The following is a 22416-nucleotide window of genomic DNA, read 5'->3' as shown; positions in this document are numbered from 1 at the left end:
TGAAATCAATCATTTAGACCTGAGCAGTGCTCTCCATTCCACATCTGAGTGTCTGCACTCTGTCATGTGTCCCGCGTGCCCCTGTGTGTCCGCTGTGCCCTCGTATGCCCACTTCACTGTAACCCCCCCCCCCACACACACACACACACTACTCAGATGTTCAGTTACTAATAAAGATGGACATTAAATGGTGAATTTGACACTCATGGACACCACAAGAAGGTGAAGAGCATTGAGGACTGAAGTCAGCTGTGATGTTTCATTTTGGGTTTCATTGCTGCCTTTTTCCTTTTACTTTAAACTTTTTGTTATATTTTATGAATTTTTTTGTAAATGGTATTGATTTTGTTGTTGTCTGTTTGGTGAGTTGATGAATATTTTATTTCTAAGTCTTAGGTTTATGTATTTGGTTAGTTTTGTTGTCCTTCGTTTCTTTTGTGCATTTTTTGTGTGTTCTTTGTGGCGCCTGGGGTGGGGTCACGTGACACTGCAGCTGGAGCTCCGCCCCCAGGGATATGTAAGAAGAAGCTGCAGATGACAGAGCCGCTCCAACACTGGGCTCTGTCCTGTCTGGTGGGCTCTGCTTTACGGTTTGATGTTTGGTGGTCCTTTTGGTCTCCTGCTCTGGTTTAGGTTTGTTGGATTTTGGTTGCTTCAGGTTTTTGCTTTTTTCTCCTGCCTTTTTTTTTTGTAACCATTCTCTAATTCTTTTTTTCATTTGTAAATTAATTATTTAAATATTCAGTAAGGTTTGTTTGATTTTATTGTGCCAGAGATATTTTTGTTTTTCTATATTTACATTTACTCACTTAGGACACACTTTCATCTAAAAGACATTAAAAGTAATAAAATGTATATTGAACGCTCAAAAAGGTTTTCTTTCTTTCTTTCTTTCTTTCTTTCTTTCTTTCTTTCTTTCTTTCTTTCTTTCTTTCTTTCTTTTGTGACAGTGCCCAGAGCCTGGTATGAGTGCTGGCGTCGTAGTAGCTGTGGTGATGCCAGTGACGTCATGGTGCCAGTGTCCCTCAAGGTCACGTGACATTTGAAATGATCCTCTGTCGTGGTGTGTAAAGTCTGTAAATTGTGTTCTATATCTTCATGATATTTTGCTCAAGACCAAACAGATGACCTTAAACACAGGGCACTGCCATGGCCAGTTAACATCAAAGTCAGTCTGTTCTCCTGAATTGTACCCATCACAGTGCCATCTGTTTGAGCTGAGCAGGAATTCAGGAGACCCTCCAGCTGTATTGATGATCTGATCACCTGTGGAGTGAAAGGCAGCAGGACTACATTGGTGTACAGCTTGGGAGATGAAGACATGCTGTGGTCCAAGCTGTAGCTGATTACTTTACAACCTGTGAACAGAAGGAGATACTATGGGACTGGAAATTACAGCTTGAGACAGGAGATTGTTAAAACGTTAGAAACTTTATTACTTTAAAAAATAAACGTAACTCAAAGAAGATTAAAGAATCTGAGCGAATTCATCCATCATATTGACAGCCAGCCAGTCAGGTGTATTTTACAATCACGTCATGCGAAACTCCCATAGAATTTTATAATAAATAGGCCTCATCTCAGAAGAAGAAGAGGAAGAGGATAGAATGACATCAGCAGAGGACACCAGCCACGTGCCACTGCTGTCATGTGATCGTCAGCCAAGCATCTCATGAACAACTTCGAGTGCTCCATCAACGCCGCCCTGGACATTCATCGTGACATCTTTAACTTTCGTAAGCTTTTCCTAAAGACTATATATATCCAGACTTTGCTCTCCACGGTGTGTTTGATGCTTTTCTCTACTGGTATTATTTCTCTTTAATAAACACCACACTGCTTTTAACTCTCTATACTTTGTCTTCATATCCAGAGTGATTGAGGTAATGAAGTAATTTATGAAGAGCGCCTGGCGCAGTGTGAAGTGCCATATGATCCAAACTGCCAGGTTTATCGAGCTGTGGACGAAGAGCTCAGTCCATTAATGACGAGTGTGTTAAAGTCAAACATTCACTGCTGATAAATGGCCGATAGCCAGGGATGTTGAGCCTTTGTATGTCTGAATATATTCGTGGAGACCAAAGGTGATATTTAGGTATGAGATATATCGGAGACATCGCCCGTTGTTCGTGCCTACGATAAGTAAGTCTCTCGGAGTGCTGGGGAGAGCGGACTGTACTTGTGTTATTCAGACGGCACTCGTGTGTGTTAAAGTGCTGTGGATAACGTGCTGTGTGTACGTCTTTCATACGGTACTTGTGTGCTGAGGGTCTGTGTGTCTGCGTATGTCTCTGTCTGTGTGTGTTCATCTTAAAGTGCAACAGGAGACCAACCCGGTAATGAACTTGACGAGCACACTGACCATTAAAGAAAAGAGGTAAAGGGTAAGGAGAGGGAAATCCCACAATAATACAGCCTCGAAGTGACACTTCAAACATCTGTGCTTTGAAAGATCGATAAGGCATCGACACGTCAGTATTGAGAAGCCCACCACTACTTGTGACCCCCTGGAATTGTGATACGGTCAATAAAAAGTGAAAGACTCCGAGGTCTGTGAACATCAATGGAAGAAATGACTTTCACCGCAGACAATGTAGAAGTCTTAAACTAGAAGACAAATGTACAGTTTGTGTGTATAAAATCTGTGGAGGTGAAGTGAGTTTGAAAGAATTCACCCCAAGTGTCTGGAAACTTTTAACATCAACAGTTTACAACCCCAAATTAGAAGAAGATGGGATGGGATGGAAAAGACAAATAAAAAAACAAAAAAGCAGAGATTCTTAAAAGTACTTTGACTTTGATTTTATTGCAGACATTATGAAGCCAAGATATTTCATGTTCTGTCTGCACAACTTCATTTCATTTGTTATTTTACATTGTCGCAGGTGGCTTGGGGAGCAACCCGGCTGGGATGCCCCGGAGGACCGGAAGAGGGTTTACGCCTTCCCCAGACCACGTGGAGGTGACCGCCCTAGCGGCTATGGGGACCACGGGTACAGAGCTTTGAAGCTTAACCCTGTAGGGGCCCATGGTCACCACCAGGAGGCGCACCAATGCCTTGGGAGCCCTGGACCTCACACCCGGAAGTGCTGGCAGGAAGAGGATCGGGGACACCCGGAGTGCTTCCGGGTATGCAGCCTTCACATCTGCCACACTGGGGAGTGCCGGTGTAAGATTGCCGGGAAGCACCTGGAGCACATCCGGGTGATTATAAAAGGCGTCGCCTCTCTTCATTCAGGACTTGAGTCGGGTGGAAGATGGACGAGGTCTGGAAGGAAGCAAGGAGGTGGCCTGAAGAAGTGTGTGGATGCATAGAGCGGAGCAGTGAGTGGAAGCACAGAGCAGCGGCGTCTTCCACAGGCACGTAGCCCTTTGCAAACACCCGAGCAAGTTCATCTGAAGTAAAGCCAGCAGCTGACCAGTAGAAATAACCGGCAGTGAGAAACTAAAGTCGATCGCTCAGTGGGTGGTGGAAACTTAAAGCCGACGGTCTCTTAGTGATTCAGCTAAGATTCAGAGATTTTGGTCAAGGAGGAGGCCTTGGAATAATTCATTGTAACAAAATGCAAATCACGTCTAAATATTTAGGCAACTTTACATCCTTTGAGGCATTCATTTTAAATATTAAAACAGATTCCAACACAATTATAGTGCTAGTCTACAGAACACCATGGCCATATTCATTGTTCATGACTGAAATTAGCAACCTTCTATCTGATTTGGCTACAAATTGTGATAATGTAGTACTGATGGGGGATTTTAATGTACACATTGATGTGGAAACTGACACTTTTAGCAAATGTTTTACTTATTTGTTAAATTCAGTAGGATTTTGTCAGATTGTCAAAGGTCCAACTCATAATTATAACCACACATTAGATGTAATATTAACTTACAAAGTTGAAATTCAAAATTTAATTATTACTCCATTAAATGAAGTTATTTCTGATCACTACTTAATTACATTTGATTTGGTCCTGCCCTTGCCAACACACTCCCAGATTAAAACAAAGACAGTGCGACATCTAGATTGTAATTCTGCTTCAAAATTTATAGATACTTTGAGTAAGTCGAGTGTAATTGTAGAAAACCATTTAGATCAGTTAACATCAAATGTAAACATGGAAAACAATTTAGATCAGCTAACATCACATTATAATGTGACCTTGAGAGATGCTCTGGATGCAGTGGCTCACCTTAAAACAAAAGTGATCAAAGCACATAGAAACTCTCCCTGGTTTAATGAAAACACTCGAGCTCTTAAATTAGAGTGTCGAAAACTGGAGCTCAGATGGAGAACAACAAAGCTACATGTCTTTCAATTTGCATGGACAGAGAGTGTTAATAAATATAAAAAGCTCTCTTTACTGCTCGCTCAGAATACTATTCTACATTAATAGATAGCAATAATAAAAATCCTCGGGCACTGTTTAGAACAGTGGCTAAATTAACAAATGGAAATTCAGATCAACAGTGCAAAATACCAACAGATACTAGCAGTACAGACTTTATGAACTTCTTCAATGAGAAAATTAAAAATATAAGATCCCAGATCTCTGCATCACAGTACAAACCAAATACTAGCTTAGCAGACCCTGTCTCACATTGCACTCAGCACTTTAGTCATTTTAATCCTGTAACTGAGCAGGAAGTCTTAACTTTAATTTCTAAAATGAAGCCCACTACTTGTTCCCTGATCCAGTGCAAACAAAACTAGTAAAAAGTGCAATGGATGTTCTTGCAGCGAGTATTCTAAACATTATCAGTAGTTTATTATTGCCTGGCACAGTACCTGATACACTAAAAGTGACAGTCATTAAACCATTACTTAAAAAGTCAGACCTACACCCACACAAACTGAATAAGTATAGGTCTATTTCAAATTTACCGTTTCTCTCTAAAATACTAGAAAAAGTAGTCACCAGTCAGCTTCAGTCACACCATACGCATTACAATTTATTTGAGAAATTCCAGTCTGGTTTTCGCACTGGTCATAGTACAGAAACAGCACTAACGACATTCTGATATCCTCTGATGAAGGAAACTCCACTCTAATTATGTCGTTGGACTTAAGTGCAGCTTTTGACACCATTGACCATTCTATTTTACTGAACAGGCTAGAAAATGATGTTGGGCTTACAGGCACCGTGCTCGCTTGGGGAATCGATTCCCCAAGTGTGCTGACAGTACTCCATCATTATACAGAGAAGTTCAATATGGTGTCCCGCAGGGCTCAGTACTGGGACCTTTACTGTTTTCACTTTACATGCTTCCACTGGGATCTATCATTAGAAACATAATGTTAATTTTCACTAGTATGCAGATGACACCCAGTTATACCTTTCATTTAAATCAGATGAAGTTTCTCCGATGTTGTCTTTAATTAGTTGTGTTAGTGAATTAAAGGAGTGGATGAATGAGAACTACTTGTCTTTAAATACAGATAAAACAGAGATGTTAATTGTTGGAGGGAATGACGCTGATCATAACAATATTTTGTCATCATTTAAATCAGTTGGAATACCAATTAATTTTACTGAATCGGCCCACACTCTAGGAGTTATCTTTGACTCTAGCATGTCATTTAAAGCGCATATTATAAAGTTGTCCAAATCATGTTTCTTCCATCTTAAAAATGTTAGGAAATTAAGGCGCTTTCTAAATAAACAGGATTCTGAGAAATTAATTCATGCATTTATCTCTAGTAGGATTGACTACTGCAATGCGGTGTTCACTGGATGTTCAAACTGTTCTTTATACAGCCTCCAGTTAATCCAAAATGCGGCTGCAAGAATTATTACAAGAACAAAAAAATACAAACTCATAATTCCAGTTCTTAAATCCTTACACTGGCTCCCGGATAAGTTTAGGGCTGATTTAAAAATCCTCCTTTTAATATATAAAGCATTAAACGGCCAACGTCCGGCTTACTTGTCTGAACTTATCATGACTTACAAACCAGAGCGCACATTAAGATCTCAATATGCCGGTCTGCTTATGGTTCCAAGGATTAATAAAATAACAATGGGAGGTCGAGCTTTTAGTTACAGGGCCCCCTAAACTGTGGAATGGTCTGCCTGCTACTATAAGAGATGCCCCTTCGGTCTCAGCTTTTAAATCCCGGCTGAAGTCTCACTACATCAGTTTAGCACACCCTGACTAGAGCTGCTGATTAACTGTACAGACTGCATCTCTGTTGTTAGTCATTAGCACTAAAACATAAGTAATATGATAGTTAGAATTGGATAATAACCCTCACCTATTCTGTTTCTCTTCTCGGTAATCAAATGTGGCACTTGGTGCCATGGCCCACCTGCCAAGTTGTTTTGCCTGCCTAAGGTAAAGTCATCCCTGATGGAGGATCGCAGGAATCATGAGAAAGAGGGGTCCTTTCATCGGATTGGCTGGCCCAGCACTGTTTCAGCCGTGGAATGGCCAAATGGGGGAGGCAGCTAGATGGATGAGGTTTACAGGAGTCTAAAATTATCTAAATCTTATTATGTAATATCATCTACTGTTAAATTCTGCTCCGTACTTCTAAAATTTTTTACATTTTTTATTGAGGATTTGTTCTGTTCTGTGTACTGTACTGTATTGTATTGTATTGACCCCCTTCTTTTGACACCCACTGCACGCCCAACCTACCTGGAAAGGGGTCTCTCTTTGAACTGCCTTTCCCAAGGTTTCTTCCATTTTTTCCCTACAAGGTTTTTTTGGGAGTTTTTCCTTGTCTTCTTAGAGAGTCAAGGCTGGGGGGCTGTCAAGAGGCAGGGCCTGTTAAAGCCCACTGCGGCACTTCCTGTGTGATTTTGGGTATACAAAAAATAAATTGTATTATATTGTATACACAAAGGACAGTTAGAATTGACGCCAGACAGTTCATTGTTGGTTTCATCAGACCTGAAAGTCTTGTTTTTCCCAGTCTGAGAGTCCCTTAGGTGCCTGTTAGCAAACTTTAAGCAAGCTTTCATGTGTTGTCTGACCACAGTGCCATAAAGCCCAGTTTAGCTGTCCTTCTGGAATCTTCTCAATTCTCTAGACATATTTTCTGGATCTCAGACACAGTGACCATTGGGTTCTTGGTTACTCCTCTCATGAAGGTCCTTCTCCATTGATTGTTGTATGAAAAGTCATGGGCGTTCTAAACATATTCCATTAAAGATTATGGAGGTCCCTGTCATCTTGGTATCCTTCAGTGCGACAGAATTTTTGCAAATCTTTCCCCAGATCTTTGCCTTGATCCAATCCTGTTTCTAAGCTCTGAAGGCAATTCCTTCAACCACATGGCTTTGTTTTTTAACCACTGTGGACCTCCTATAGACAAGTGTGTGCTTTTCCTAATTATGTCCAATCAACTGAAATGACCATAATTAGACTGCAAGTAAGGGGCAAGAACATCTCAACGATGACCAATAGAACAGGATGCACCTGAGCCAAATTTCAAATGTCACAGGAAAGGTTCTGAATCCTTGTATTGTATGGGATATCTCAGTTTTTACTTTATTAAATAAAAAAAAAATCGAAAATTCCACTTTCCCTTTGTCATTATAAAGTGTTGAATGTTGCTTCTGAGGGAAAAAATGAAATGATTTACTACAAGGCTGCCATATAAAAAAATGTGAAAAAGTGGAGGAGTCTGAAGAGTTTGTCAAGGCCCGGTATGTTATAAAGAGAAAAAAAGGCTTTCATGGGGTGCACTTACTTTCTCACATGGACATATATTCAGACACAGACAAAAGTATTGGTTTAAAAATGAAGCACAAATGAATGTGAAATAAATTAAAGCTGACAAAAGTCCTTGTCATCCACGATTCTTTACTCTTTACAGAGCAGACACTTGCTTTGGGTTCTCGATTTCACAAATTTTAAACATTAAAACAAATGAAAATGGCAGAGAAAATTATTGGTGGTCAAGGTGAAGACTACAATACCACCTCCACAGTGAGCACAGCTGCTAATATTCTCAAGATGTTTGAGGGTCCGCAGGACTGTGGCCCACCTCCCTGATGAGACCACCAGAGTAAAGCTGACCTCAAATTGAACAGAAGGAGAGTTTAAATGGAGGAAACATCAAGAGAGACTCATGCTGACCTCCGAGATCAAGGTACACCATCCGGATTGCAGTTTTCTGAAACACATAATAAAGCCACAGTGCTGAAGAAATTCCTCTGGACTGATGAAACTAAACGAGAGCTTTTCAGTAAGTCACAGCAGCTCTGTGTCCACCGAAAACAAAACGAGAGTTCAAAGAAAAAACACAAAACATGGAGGAGGTGCATTAATGTCATGGGGCTGCTGTGCTGAATCTGTGCACAATAAAATCACAAGGTCATCAAGACATTCTGGAGTGAACATCACAAGGCTCTGTTTTGAGTTCAGGACATGGATCTCCCAAAGCATACAATTAAGACAACTGAAATTTGATGGAAATTACATTGGAATGTTCTGAGGTATTCTGCTATGCACTCTGAAATGAATCCAAGTCACATCCATGGAAAGAGCTGGAAGTCATAGTTGGGAGAAGAAGTCCATCAAATCTCAAGAAGAGTGGGCCGAGTGAGCAGTGAGAGGAGTAGAAGCCTCATCCAGAGCTACAGAAAGTATCTGATGGCAGGTCTCACCTGAAAACAGTTGGTTAGAGAACATTAGGTGAGGGTCCCAATACTTGTGTAGCAAAGAGTCTATCAAAGAGTCCAGCAGCAACACCACATGCACTTCAGAACAGGTCATCCAGCAGAAGCTAAACATGCTTGGGCCCGGCCAGTACTTGGATGGGAGACACCATCTAGGAAAGCTTAGATTGCTGCTGGAAGAGGTGTTGGTGAAGCCAGCAGGAGGCACTTACCCGGTACTCTCAATGTGGATCCCAATACCCCAGTCGGGGTGACGGGGACACTGTGCTATGAAAATGGTGACATCCTGTGGATGAAACAAAAAACTGAGGTCCTGACTCCCTGGTCATAAAAGACCCCTGGACATCCTTTGTAAAGAGGCTAACGACTCCAGGCTAAATTTTCCCCATGTCTTAGTCATTCTGTCCCCCTAATCATCCCTTTTCTCTAATTGTCTCTCTCTCTCTCTCACCACTTCACCATCTAATAGCTGATGTGTGGTGAGTGACACTGGCTGTCGTCACATCATCCTGCTGGATGCTCCAGATAAGTGGTGGTTGAAGTGGCTCCCCGCTCACTGAAGCACTCTGAGTAGTGAGATAAGCGCTATATAAATGTAAAGAAGTATTATTGGTAGAAGTGTTGCTCGTGTCATAGAGAAAACATCCTTCTCGCTTGGAAGAAAACACGCAGAGTTTCTAGACGAGCAATCAGAATAAGACTTAATTGCAGAGAGCATAAAGCTGACTCAGTTCAATGAAGTGAGATCCATTAGTCTGTTGGAGCCTCGTATTTATTACAATTCTTATCACCAGATTACCTCACTCAGCATATTTGTCATCATTATCTCATTCTTAGTACACAACTCCTCCATTCCTCTCACACCACCAATATTTTCTCCTGCATTAATCATTTTCTGACCAACATAATTACTTCTTACCCATCACCTGTCACCGTTATCTTAACCCGAGTGGCAGGTTCACCATCTATCACATTGTTAACGTTTGGTTTGTAAATATTGGTGGCATCCCAGAGGGAAAAAAAGGTATGGGCATAAGCCTGTCATTTTTAACTGTCTGAAGCCATCGTTTACGATATGTACACATATGAATAGGCGTAACTTTGGACACATATGAATTCTCTATAGTCTGTGGAATAAAGAAAGGTGGATGACTTACTGTTGTCAGTTTACACTCATTTGACAGAAAATTGGGATTGTTGTTAAAAAGTCGGTGGGGCATGTCAGTAATACAAACAATAGAAAGACAGATGTAAAAGGCGCTATAAAATACAAAGATGTTAAGGTCACTATATAATGTAGAAGATGTGAAAAAAATATGAATGATGCATATAGCAATGTGAAAGACATCATATAATACATAAATATGAAAGGCCCTCTAAGACAGACATATAAAGAAAATGTACAGTAATAAAAGATGACAGGAAAGGCACTATAACAGAGAGAAAATGACAAATACGACAGGAGCTATAAAAGAGATACAGCAGACAGATGTGAATGACACTGTAAGACAGAGAAATGTGAAAGACAAAACATAACTGATGGACACAAGGCCAGTTCAGAGTCGCCAATGAACCCAACATGCACGTCTGTGGAGTGCGTGAATCAAAGCAGGAGTGACACGAGGAGAACATGCAGGCCTGACAGTCAAGACGACGACTGCGTGACAAATTCAAAGTCTGTGAGGCTGCAGCTCCAACCCCTCGGCCTTACAGTTCAGTTCAACTTCTTTCCTTTCCTTATTATTTTCAACCCACATCTTTTGATTCTAAAGTGTCCCCTTTACTGCCTGAGTGACTTCAGCTCACACCATGATGACTTTCTTCATGAACTGCACGTCTCCCAGCACTTGATGGCCATCTTGTTTGCTGCAATCATTGAGCTGTCAGTCACGACTTTTATGACAATTCATTATAAAGATTTCACTTTTCTTGCAGTTCAGATTTTATTTTTAATTTTTATTTTCATGTTCTGTGTAACTCTGACCTGCGGGGTGACCCCTGAATGTTTAGTAGAGTACTGGAAATGGAAGAACAAAAGACTGGGAATGGAAGGAGCAGAACGAGGATCAGGGCTGTATTATGAGGAAAGGAAAAATCAGTTTGGTGATGAAGTGTGACAGAGGATTGATTCTAAATTAAAGAGGTGGACAGTGACAATACAAAGGGACATTTTAATAAAGCCAGCGGTCAGTGTAGACAGTCCATTAGAACTCAGACCTTGATGGTGACCTTATGGTGTATATTGTAATTCCAGAATTTTATTTTGAATTCCCAACACATTCTGTCCAATCAGATGAGCTCTTTACTATTAGATTAGTTATTGGATTTGAGGAGCCAATCAGCTGTGTGTGTGTCATAATGAGGGGCGGGGTGTGAGAGACTAATGTGGATGTAGCAGCAGTTAAGTATTTAGGTTTGCAGTGCACAGTGAAATATATAAGCGTTTGATTTAGAAATGTCATAAAGAGATGACTGAAATGGTCAAGTAAACAAGCAGAATGTTTCAGGGGGATGCCAAGTAGGGAACTGGAACTCTGTGATGTTCTTTCATGCCCCTAGGAAGTCTTGCCAGTTTGCACGTATGCAGTTTTCATAACAGGATATGTGCTGAATTCAAGAGATATTGAATAACTAGGACATTCTGGAGAAAGACTTATATCTTAGGCTGGTTGTGTTCTACGCTAAAGTATCTCATGTCTTTTAAATAATCAAAGAATGATATTCAGGCATTAATTCAGCACTATTATACAAATTCAGTTGTTTATAAAATGCTCCTCTGTCCCTTCTTTTTGACCATTCTCTAACAGACTACTGTGATGAATGCTTCGTCTTCGGCATTTTCTGAAGAGTAAATTAAAGATGCAATGGACGAGTTTCCTCCTGCCTGATTACTGACCCAAAGGGGTTTTATTAGACTTGTCCTAGTAGATGAAAAGTTTCTTTAATTAAGAAGTTGATTTCATCCACAGGGGGCACCTCAGACCTACAGATACTTGTGTGACCAGAAGGGTCCCCATGTTGATTCACAACCGCATGACCCCCTGAGTGTCATTGAAAGTCAACTGCTTAAAATACTGCTGGAGCAGCACTACTGAAAGGCACTATATAGACTAAGTATCAGGAGCTCTGGAATAGTGACTGTGTAGGAGCGAGTGAAAGATGGGACAACTGTAGAGTGCCCCCCCTCCATTGGTCACTCAAGGGGTCCATCATTTCTGAATTAATCCACTGAGGACTCACAGGTCAGCCAGATGTCAGCCATACTGACGAGAGTTTGGTGTTCTACTGAGTCACTTGACATCACATTAGACATTAAACTTCACCACCTTCTTCTTGTTTCCAGATTTGTCAATTTGACCATTTCTGGAAATTCTAACATTCTCAAAAAAATGAATTCTCGATGATGGTTGGGATCTCCAGAGCAAAATCAGAAGTGGCAGTTTGAAAGGCTTCTTATTCATTCAAGCAGTAATGGTGTGAAATTTCATCTTGTCTGTCAAGCTGGAGATCAATTTCAAATAAATATTACACTTGGATAAGATTAAATTATACTATGAGGGTTCTAAGTTGTCCTCACAGGTGGTGCAGTGGTAGTGTTGCTGCTTTGCAGTAAGGAGACTGTGGAAGATTGTGGGTTCGGTTCCACCCTGTATGGATAACGCTTTGAGTACTGAGAAAAGCACTATATAAATGTAATTTATTATTATTAAGTTGATTCAGTAGGTGCGATAGACGAGGTCCACGTTATCAAGCACCCACCACCTGACCCAGTCACAGACACTCCTCGTTTTTGTGTGAGTTTAATGTAATACCTCAACTTTGCCATGCAAGAAATAGACAAGCTATAATTCTATAGATCTGGAAACATCTAATGTTGTGTTCCTAACTGAAGTGTCGATGAAACTCCTCCAGTATATTTAATTTTCTTTTACATTGTTGGACGAAGTACGCTGCAAATTAAACATATAAGCAAAGGGCTAAAAGACACTAAAGTCCGACCTCACTTAAACCTTAAAACTGCCTATTCCAAAAATGCCAGGGTCTTAGTGGTCACATTGTCAGGTGGAGCTCTCAGGGAGACGTCTTCTTTGTCTTTCAACTGCTCCTGTTAGGGGTTACCACAGCAGATCATCTTCTTCCATATCTTCCTGTCCTCGTCATCTTGCTCTGTCACCTCCATCACCTGCATGTCCTCTCTCACCCACATCAATAAACCTTCTCTTAGGCCTTCCTCTTCTCCTCTTACCTGGCAGCTCTATCCTTAGCATCCATCTTCCAGTATACCCAGCATGTCTCCTCTGGACATGTCCAAACCAACACAATCTCACCTCTATGATTTTGTCTCCCAACCATTCCACCTGAGCTGACCCTCTAATGTCCTCATTTCTAATCCTGTCCATCCTCGTGTTACCCAATGCAAATCTTAACATCTTTAACTCTGCCACCTCCAGCTCTGTCTCCTGCCCATATAACATAGCAGGTCTCACTACCGTCCTGTAGACCTTCCCTTTCACTATTGCTGATTCCTGATTAAAATCAGGGGTGTCCAACTCTGACCCCAGAGGGCCGCACTGACTGCAGGTTTTCCTTCCTGACACTTTCTTAATCAGTAACCAATTTCTGCTGTTAATTGACTTCTTTTCCGTTCCCTTTGTTAATTGAAGAATCCTCTGAATTGCTTCTTTTCTTCCTTAAATGGCAGCCAAATAAAAATGAGATGTAAAGTGAACCAACGATTGGCCAGCCAGGGGGTATCAACATGACCAGTTGGGGTATCAAACTCCCACCAGTTTCACTCTAACCAGTTTCTTAATTAGAAGCCGATTGTTGTTGTTAATTGAACTCGTTATTTAATTCCATGGCTGTGCTCTCGTTTGACCACAGCAGAAAGCAGATCAGCGTCACCGAGACCTTCATCTTTCTTTATTTTCTGATACTGTATGACAGCAAAGGTTATCTGGTCATGTGTTGGGTCATTTTGTATTTCATTACTGTTTGGTTGCTAATTAAGGAATAAAAGAAACAGATAAGGGGTCTGAGTCTTAAATAGCAAATCAATTAAAATGAAGGGGAAAAAAGTTAATTAGCAGAAATAATGGGTCATTAATTAAGAAAATGGTTAGAATGAAAACCTGCGGCCCTCCAAGATCGACGTTGGACCCCCCTGATCTAAATTAAACAAGGAAACAGTCAAGTCTCCATGTGCCTCGTGTGTTCTTGAAAATGGTGATGGTAAGCAGGCGTGTGTGTGTGTGTAATGAAGAGTTACCGTTCAGGAGAAGCCATCTATCTACACAAACAGGATAATATTGTACCTTGTTTAACAAAGGCAAAAAATAAATAAAATAAATATTTAAAGATAAAATGATTATGAACATGTCTAACTGTACTTAAATTATCTTAGGGAGTTCAGTGGGATAGACTTTCACTCGTCTACAGCATATCCAGCGTGAGGTATTCTCAGTTTTATGTCTAAATCCAAAGCGTCAAGTTCTTCATCTGACCGGTGCTGTGGACTCCTTGAGGAGAGGTTTGCTTCAGCCATACACCTCGATACACACACAGCCAAGGGACTGGCAAAGCAGGGAATGGGATTAACAGTTGGATCTGCAATCTTGGATTCTGCCTCACGTGTGATGAAGGGTGTGAGGCCGAGCGTCGGTGATGTGGCACTTAATTCTAGGGAGGCAACAGTGCAACACGTCCTAGGAACACAGTCAAGAAGGATAAAGATACAAAATGGCAACAGGCCACACAATTTAGCAATAAAATACAGTTTATTAATTGTCAATTCATTATTAACACCAAATGCTCATGTATTAATAATCTCTAATGTACAAGGCCTCCAAGTAAAGAAGCAGAAAAAATATTTAAAGTAAAACAATGCAGAAAGCAAGCTGATGAAATGTCGGCTAACAGGAGCGCCGCAGAACAATCCCACCACTCAGGTGAGTCCTTCTGAATGAAGACAGACCAGGGAGGGCAGCTGGCTTTGTTCACGTCTTACAAGTCTGTCCTCCTCAGAGTGCCATCCACTTTGTGCTCCAGTCCCAAACTCCAAATGTGCTACGGGGTGCAGTGGCACTCTATACAGGGCTGATGAATGGTGCCATAAAAATCAACAAAAGTGATTGATCACAAACGCCACATTATGTGTGTGATCTTTGTGATGACATTACAGTTTCAGAACATGCTAACTGATAAATAACAGACTTATTCAGTGCATTGTCACAGATTTGAAATCAAAAACACATGAACTTTGAACTCTGCATGCCACGGCTGTCCTCAACAGTCCATTCAGGAGTGACCGACAGTTGTTTCCACCAATCAGCTTTCTTCTTTTGTTATCAATTAGTACCTGCCTTTTCTGTGCTGTCCTTTCTGATTTTGTCCATGTCACCTCTGCCACTGAGCGTATTTCATCAATGTCACCTCCTAATTTTGTGGTTTCCACTTTTTATATTTTTCTGCCTTCTTGCACTTCATGGCCAATGTACCCTTTTTAAAGAAGTCCTTGTAAGAGTTAAGCTATACTCACACATTTGAGAACATCAATGAAATGAAATGTAAAAAGAGTGTGGCCAAAAATTGAAACATAAACTTACAAAATAGAAAAAGTGCAAGCAGAGTGAACCAACGGTGAGTAGTGAGGGGGTCAAATGTGACCTTCAGTGGTGGGGGTACAGAATGGACACTTCTGCTTTTTGGAGTTTTCTGTCAAGTAAATTAATCTTATATCACAGGACTGGTGCAGAGATGATCAGTCCCTGTGTGGTGTACATACTGGCAGTACAGTTTCTGAGTACAACATGAAATCTTACGCGTTGCTGATGACAGCTGATAGAGGAGGACCACTTTCAACATTCAGAACAGGTAAGAGGCTTATTGCAAGTATGCCAGTCATTTATGATGATGAAGGCCACTGCTGTCTGAAAAGCGTTCACCACATTTAGGAAAACAATGAGGTTTTTTCTTGCACATATAAGTTGTTGAAGAAGATGCTTGATGTTTGTGAAATATGTGCTGTATTCCAGTGTGAATTCATATGTGGCTCTGAGGTTACCTTACATCTAGGATCTGTTTGCCACTTTCAGTGTTTACTCCATAATTCTTATGTATTTATTAGCTACCTTCTACTGTAGTCTTTTACCACATTCTGAAGATTTTTCTTAATTTTTTTGCCTGACGGTCCAATGGAAAGATCATTTGTCATTTCTGGGACAGGCTTTACTCCAATATAACTTTGTGTGTGTCTCCGACAACTTTTTCAGGAAGAATACTCTTTGCCACATTTAGAACAGGTGTACTGCTTCTCTCCAATGTGGATCCTTCTGTGGCACCTAAGTGCGTTTGAACATGAGAATCGTTTGCCACACTATGGACAACAATAAGGTTTCTCTCCAGTGTGAATTCTCATGTGGTCTTTAAGAGTTGTGCTGTCTGAGAAATGCTTGCCATAGACAGAAAAGCTGTGCTTCTTGCTAGAATGAATTATTATATGATTGTGAAGAGAACTGTTATATGAGAATCACATTGCACATTCATTACAACTCTAAGGCTTCTCTCCAGTATGACTTCTCCTATGCTTATACAGAGAATTGAGGTGTGAGAATTGTTTGCCACATTCCAAGCAAAGGTGAGGTTTCTCCCTGGTGTGACGTCTGATGTGACTCTTTATCGTGCTTTGATGTGAGAACTGCTTATCACATTCAGGACAACAATAAGGTTCATCTCCAGTATGAGTTCTGATGTTGCACTGAAGTGTTCTTAAATATAAGAATCGTTTCTCACATTCATAACAGAAATTAGATTTTTTCTTCAGTGTGGATTTTAGCATGTGGATAAAGACCTTTCTGGCTTGTTTAACATTTTCCACATTCAGAACGTACATACTGCATTTTCGCTTTAGTGGTAGTTTGTGTGTTTACTTATCAAGAGCTAATGTTTAAAACCTTCTTCCACATTGAAAACAGCAATATGGCTTCTCTCCAGTATCAATTTCTGTGTGCCTTTGAAAACTGCACTTGTTAGAAAATTGTTCAGCTCATTCTGGACAATAATGAGGATTTTCTGCTGTGTGGATTCTTCTGTGCCTCTGAAGATAGCTTCTCCATGAGAAGGACTTACCACATTCTGGACAACAATGAGGTTTTTCTCCTGTGTGGATTCTTCTGTGGTTCTGAAGATAGCTTATACATGAAAATGACTTACCACATTCTGAACAGCAATGAGGTTTTTCTCCAAGATGAATTCTTCTGTGTCTCTGAAGACTGCTTCTCATTGAGAATGACTTACCACATTCTGAACAGCAATGAGGTTTATCTCCAGTGTGTATTCTTCTGTGGTTCTGAAGACAGCTTCTCCTTAAGAACGACTTACCACATTCTGGACAACAATGAGGTTTTTCTCCCATGTGGCTTTTTCTGTGGATCTGAAGATTGCTCCTGCTTGAGAAAAACGTGCCACATTCTGGACAGCAATAAGGTTTTTCTCCTGTGTGGCTTCTTCTGTGGTTCTGAAGGTGGCTTCTGCTTGAGAATGACTTACCACATGATGAACAGCAATGAGGTTTTTCTCCTGTGTGAATTGTTTTGTGCCATTGAAGTTCACTTCTCCATGAGAACGATTCACCACATTCTGGACAACAATGAGGTTTTTCTCCTGTGTGGATTACTCTGTGTCTCTGAAGATTGCTTATACTTGAGAACGACTTACCACATTCTGCACAGCAATGAGGTTTGTCTCCTGTGTGGATTATTCTGTGCCTTTGAAGACTGCTTCTCATTGAAAACAACTTACCACATTCTGGACAACAATGAGGTTTTTCTCCTGTGTGGATTCTTCTGTGCCTCTGAAGATAGATATTACATGAGAATGATTTACCACATTCTGGACAGCAATGAGATTTTTCTCGTTTGTGGATTCTTCTGTGCCTCTGGAGATTGCTTCTCCTTGAGAACAACTTTCCACATTCTGGACAGCAATGAGGTTTTTCACCTGTGTGGATTCTTCTGTGCCTCTGAAGACTGCTTATCATTGAGAACGACTTACTACATTCATGACAACAATATGGTTTTTCTCCAGTGTGAATGTCCATATGTCTTTTAAGATCACTTTTGTGTGTGAATTGTTTGCCACATTCCAAATAACATTTTTTTCCAGTGTGAATTTGGATTTCTTTCTCCACTTGCTGTCGATCAGTTTTGATGGCTTCTGTCTGTGTTACTGAAGTAGCAGGGAGAGAACTGCACTGTAAAAAGGCTGCTGTCAGGTTTTCTGATCCTCTTGCCGATTTCTTCATACCTTTCTCTTTGTACTGAAGAGAGGGCTGGCGAAATAAACGTGGAGAGAAGCTGCAATCTGAAATAACACAAATATTTTAATTATTTTCCCCTGAAACCTTTATCCAAGGCGACTTACAACATTTGAGACACAATTGGTTACATATCTCGTTTCTCCAGCTGGAGGACAGGCAGGTTACGTGACTTTCATCTATTGACCCCATGGAACCACGTGAAATTGAACCTGCAACTTCAGAGTTTAATGTCCAAATTCTTGACCACTACCAACTTTAAAAATAAATGACACAGTACAAGTAAAGTGGTGGCACACTGGTTGCAGTTCCCTCCTCACAATGAGGTGTCATTTATAGTTTGGTCACTCCGTGTGTGTGGTCTTTACATGTTCTGCTGCTATCTGTTCAATTTCTTCACCTTTCTCTCACATGTGAAAGACAGGCCTGATCTGATCAATTGATCACAAATCAAAATCAGATAATTTTCACTGTAAAAGACTTGACTGATGATCAGCAAATTAGCTGATCTTAACATCTGATTTTAAATTATAAAAAAGACGCAAGACAAAGTTCAAACATTACCAAAATACAGAAAAATATTCTCGCCAGTCAAACAGTTTTATTGCCTTCCTACAAGAGATAACAAATTTGTGGTTTGTAATATTTGTGCAAAAAGAAGTCAGTGATGGAGGATTCTCTGCTAACACTTTCAACAATACAAACCTTATTCAGCATCTGAGAAGTCAACACAAAAGGGACTGGTGTGAAGAACGAGCTGTTCAAAGGCTTAGGAGACCATCAAGCTTAGTCTAGCTCAGTCACCTACTCTCACTCGGCCTCCAATAATGGCAGCACTTAGAAAACTCAACCTTATAATACTGACAGCAAGAACGCCAAAGACTTACTGTGACAGCAAAAACAGTGGAAATCGTAAGCCTGGACAACCAGCCACTTTCAGTTCTGGAAGATGTCACCTTCTAGATCATTTAGACCCACAATTCCATCTGCCAGTGAGTGTTTGTTGACCGATTTATTTGGATAATTAATTAACCAGGCATTATATTTTGTGACTAAAATCCCTTTTATTAGCTTTTCAGTGAATGTGTAGGTAGATGGGAGGAAAGGGATACAGAGTTTTACCGAGCTGGTACATAAATATAAATCGTTATCAAGTGGACGTCGATTAATTAGAAATTGTAATCAGCCCTGTTATTGGCTTGTTGGGTAGAATGGTATGAGCCTACTTTTTAGACATAAATAAAATAATATTAATTATGCATAATAAGCATTGAATGTGAATAGTCACTACACAGTTACAAATTCTATAACAGATATTATTATCATAATGATTTTTTCCCCAACATTAAACAATGGTACTAGGACACGTATTTCACAGATGATTGCAAATTTCAAACACATAAACTGTTTATTGCCGGTGTCTCGACCACACAGACGCACTCGAAGCGACAGACGACAGGTGAGAGGTACAAAGAAACTCCCCGCCAACAGAACAGCAGAATGCATGAAGAAATTGCCAATAAAGATAAAAACAATATTAGAGTGAGCAGCATCAGAGGTGAATCTTTATCTCTGTGAACCTCATACCACAAGAGATGCTGGGCCAATGGCTTTCTGGAGGACCAGTAAAAGTTGTCGTCCTACCTGTGCCCTCGTTATACGAGTGGGGACAGCGAGGATAATAATAATAATAGGTCTGAATTGGGGTTTTCTCTGTAATGTGCACTGGCTTGAACAAATTCACTGTTACTTCGTGCACAGGGGACAGGATTTGATTCTTATTTATTTTATCTTGTGGATATTTCTGCCTTGACTGCCATACAATTTAAGAAATATACATGTCTTTAACAAAATATGACTTTTGATATTCTCGTTGAACGTACTGTACTGTTGGTCTAAAATATGTCACAGCTTAAGTCAAAGCTTCATGATGTTCAAGTCATGTGCTCAACACTTTAGATTTTTCCTTATTCACCCAAGATTTTCTAAATTTATCATTTATTAAGTAAACTATTGTTTGTTATCATGGGCCTGAGCAGGTGGTCTTCATCCAAGTTCAGTTAACCGTGTTTTCCACTCACATTTCAATCTTCTAAAAACATCATAGCACCCACTGTTAGAATTTATAAATGCTTTCTTTTATATTTAATCACATTACTCACTTATTCCAACACTCCCAGGTGAGTCTTCTCCTTCTCTCCCATTTCCCTCTGTGATTTTCTCTTCAGACTCTGATTTCAGCTCTGCTGAATTCTCCTGCTTAGCCAGTCGTCCCGTATTAGTGGACCAGGACGGTAAACCAGATGGAGATTCTTCACAGGCCTCTTGCTTGAAAATATCCTCAGTTTCATGCTTTTTAAGTTCAAGACCAATGGAGAAATCATTCAAATCCTCAGCTTTAATGGCAGCAGTCACCCCCTTGCACTCCTCCTCCTCTTTAAAAACTGAAATTCTTTCTTCGTGATCCTCCAGCTTCACACACACATCCTCTGGTGTGAGCCGCTCACACTCCTCTTCTTTAATGTTCACCGTACTTTCATCCACGCCATCTTCTTTGGCAGAGGCCATGCTCTGTGGGAAACTTCTCTCTTTAAACGTCTGCCCGTCTCTTCTCAGATTCACTTCTCACATGGACAGCCCAGAGCTGGAGGCCATTAGACATCTAAGTGTACGGCCATGTGAAATGGAAAAGCCCTGTGAAAATAAAAATGGTAGAATTAACTTCATAAAGTCAGTAAAAATAATGAGCACACTTCAGGGTTAGTGTCCTCCCTAAAGTTTGGTTCAAAGACACATTTCTCTTGATTTCCTCCTCTGCCTCACAGTTGAAAATTACAAATCAAACAATTCAGATGTGATCAAAGTGCACTGCAGACCTTCATTAAAGGGGATTGGTATACATTTCAGTGCCACCATGTAGATATGACAACACTTTATCTACACGGCACCATCATGTATGGACACAGCAATGGCAGCTCTATTAAAGCCGTCATATTTAGGGCTTTGTTGGATATCCTCAGTGGACTTGAACTGCGCATTGGGAGCTTCATTCTGTTAATTTGTTATATTTTATATCTATATATGTGCTCCTATTTGTGGGATTACAGGACTGCATCCCGACTGGGAGTAGGACATTCAGGGTTTAAGGAGAGTAGGTTTGTAGGAGGTTACTCGTGACGGGTGTGTTTTATTGGCCAGAAGAATAAAAAGTGTGTGGCTAACATCAAAGGTGTTGTGTTGTTATTTAAGTTTAACATTCATAGTAGAGGATGGCTGCTAACTATAGAATCCTGACTGCAGTTGACACGAGAAAGGCATACGAGAGCTGAAAAAATGAAGCTTTAATATGGACACGGGTTACTGAGCTGAGAAATAAAAAACACGCACTTGGGGTTGGACTGTGGCTTACAGGGACAACATTGAGATGTCAATTTGAGCAGAAGACCTGAACTAAGATGAAGGTGTGACTATTCTGATAAAAGGCTTGATGTCGTCTTTAATCTATCTATCTATCTATCTATCTATCTATCTAAAGGAGAAAAAGGATCGTATCTATGAGGATATTCAGATTTTACAAAGTTAAAAGGGCGAGTGCAATTTCTATGGTGGATTAGATCATCGATTTGGAGCACAGATACTCCTAATTGGTAATTCCACGTTAAATCATCACACATTTGGACCTCATCATCACAGATTTTAACAAAACCAAATTTTCTGGAGATGTTCATGAAATTATAAGTTAGCTTTAATAAACAATTGGCCAATTTTAAAATATAGTTTTTTTTACTATTCAAATTTTAACATTATCATCACTCATAACATGATCCATTATGTCATTTTGAGGATAGCATAGTATTTTCACAAACTACAGAGCTGGAAAAGAGCTTTAAAACGACATGAGAACCATTTCTGATCAACTTATATTTAGGTAGAAATAGCCAGTCAAAGTCCTAAACCAGCACAGAGTTCAAACGTTGTGATCTTAAATCTCCGTATTATTGTTGATCCAAGACACGTGCAATTTCAGTTCCATGGGTCACTCAGATGACCAAATCAGCAGGCCAAGTCTCGTTAAAATCTGTGACGATGAGGTCCATAAGTATGATGACGTGACATGGAGTGACCTGCATGTGTAGATACAACATGGCTGTCCGGATGCTGTGTGAGCTTTTAAGCTGCTGGACACGGCGTGTTTAGATACAAACCAAAGGCAGCTGGCATTAACAGCAGGGATGGCACTGAGTTTTGCTTCAATGGAATTGGCGCAATGAGAATTATTGGAGAAAAGTCAAGTCTGGTAACAATGGGCATTACTGTCACACATGAAACTGCGTATTTCACCAGTCAGAGACAACACAACAGGTGGCATTCGCAACGCAGCCAGAAGAAGTCGCCATTGCCAGGCAATAATCTGTTAGACAAATATGGTAGGAGATCAGAATGCATTATCGTCAGAGCACTGGGCTAAAG

General features: G+C 40.4%; 2 protein-coding genes across 4 annotated transcripts in view; one reads left to right on the top strand and one right to left on the bottom strand.

The window, feature by feature from the left end:
• The window catches only part of LOC127527843 (gastrula zinc finger protein XlCGF7.1-like), an 80885-nt gene extending 62898 nt beyond the window's left edge, over positions 1–17987 (bottom strand). The window contains exons 1-2 of the mRNA XM_051927983.1: positions 17631–17987; positions 16586–17294 (exon numbers count right to left, since the gene is read on the bottom strand). Coding sequence (XP_051783943.1) covers positions 16678–17294; positions 17631–17934 — 921 coding nt within the window. The 5' untranslated portion in view covers positions 17935–17987 and the 3' untranslated portion in view covers positions 16586–16677. The remainder of the gene's footprint in view (positions 1–16585; positions 17295–17630) is intronic.
• LOC114641543 (E3 ubiquitin/ISG15 ligase TRIM25-like) overlaps positions 1–22416 on the top strand; it is a 329583-nt gene that overhangs the window by 19988 nt on the left and 287179 nt on the right. The gene's annotated exons all lie outside the window — the stretch shown is intronic.

This window comes from Erpetoichthys calabaricus, chromosome 5, assembly GCF_900747795.2.
Source record: "Erpetoichthys calabaricus chromosome 5, fErpCal1.3, whole genome shotgun sequence".
Taxonomy (NCBI): Eukaryota; Metazoa; Chordata; class Cladistia; order Polypteriformes; family Polypteridae; genus Erpetoichthys; species Erpetoichthys calabaricus.
The sequence above is the reverse complement of the archived record's forward strand: the minus strand, read 5'-3'. Positions and strand labels throughout refer to the sequence as shown.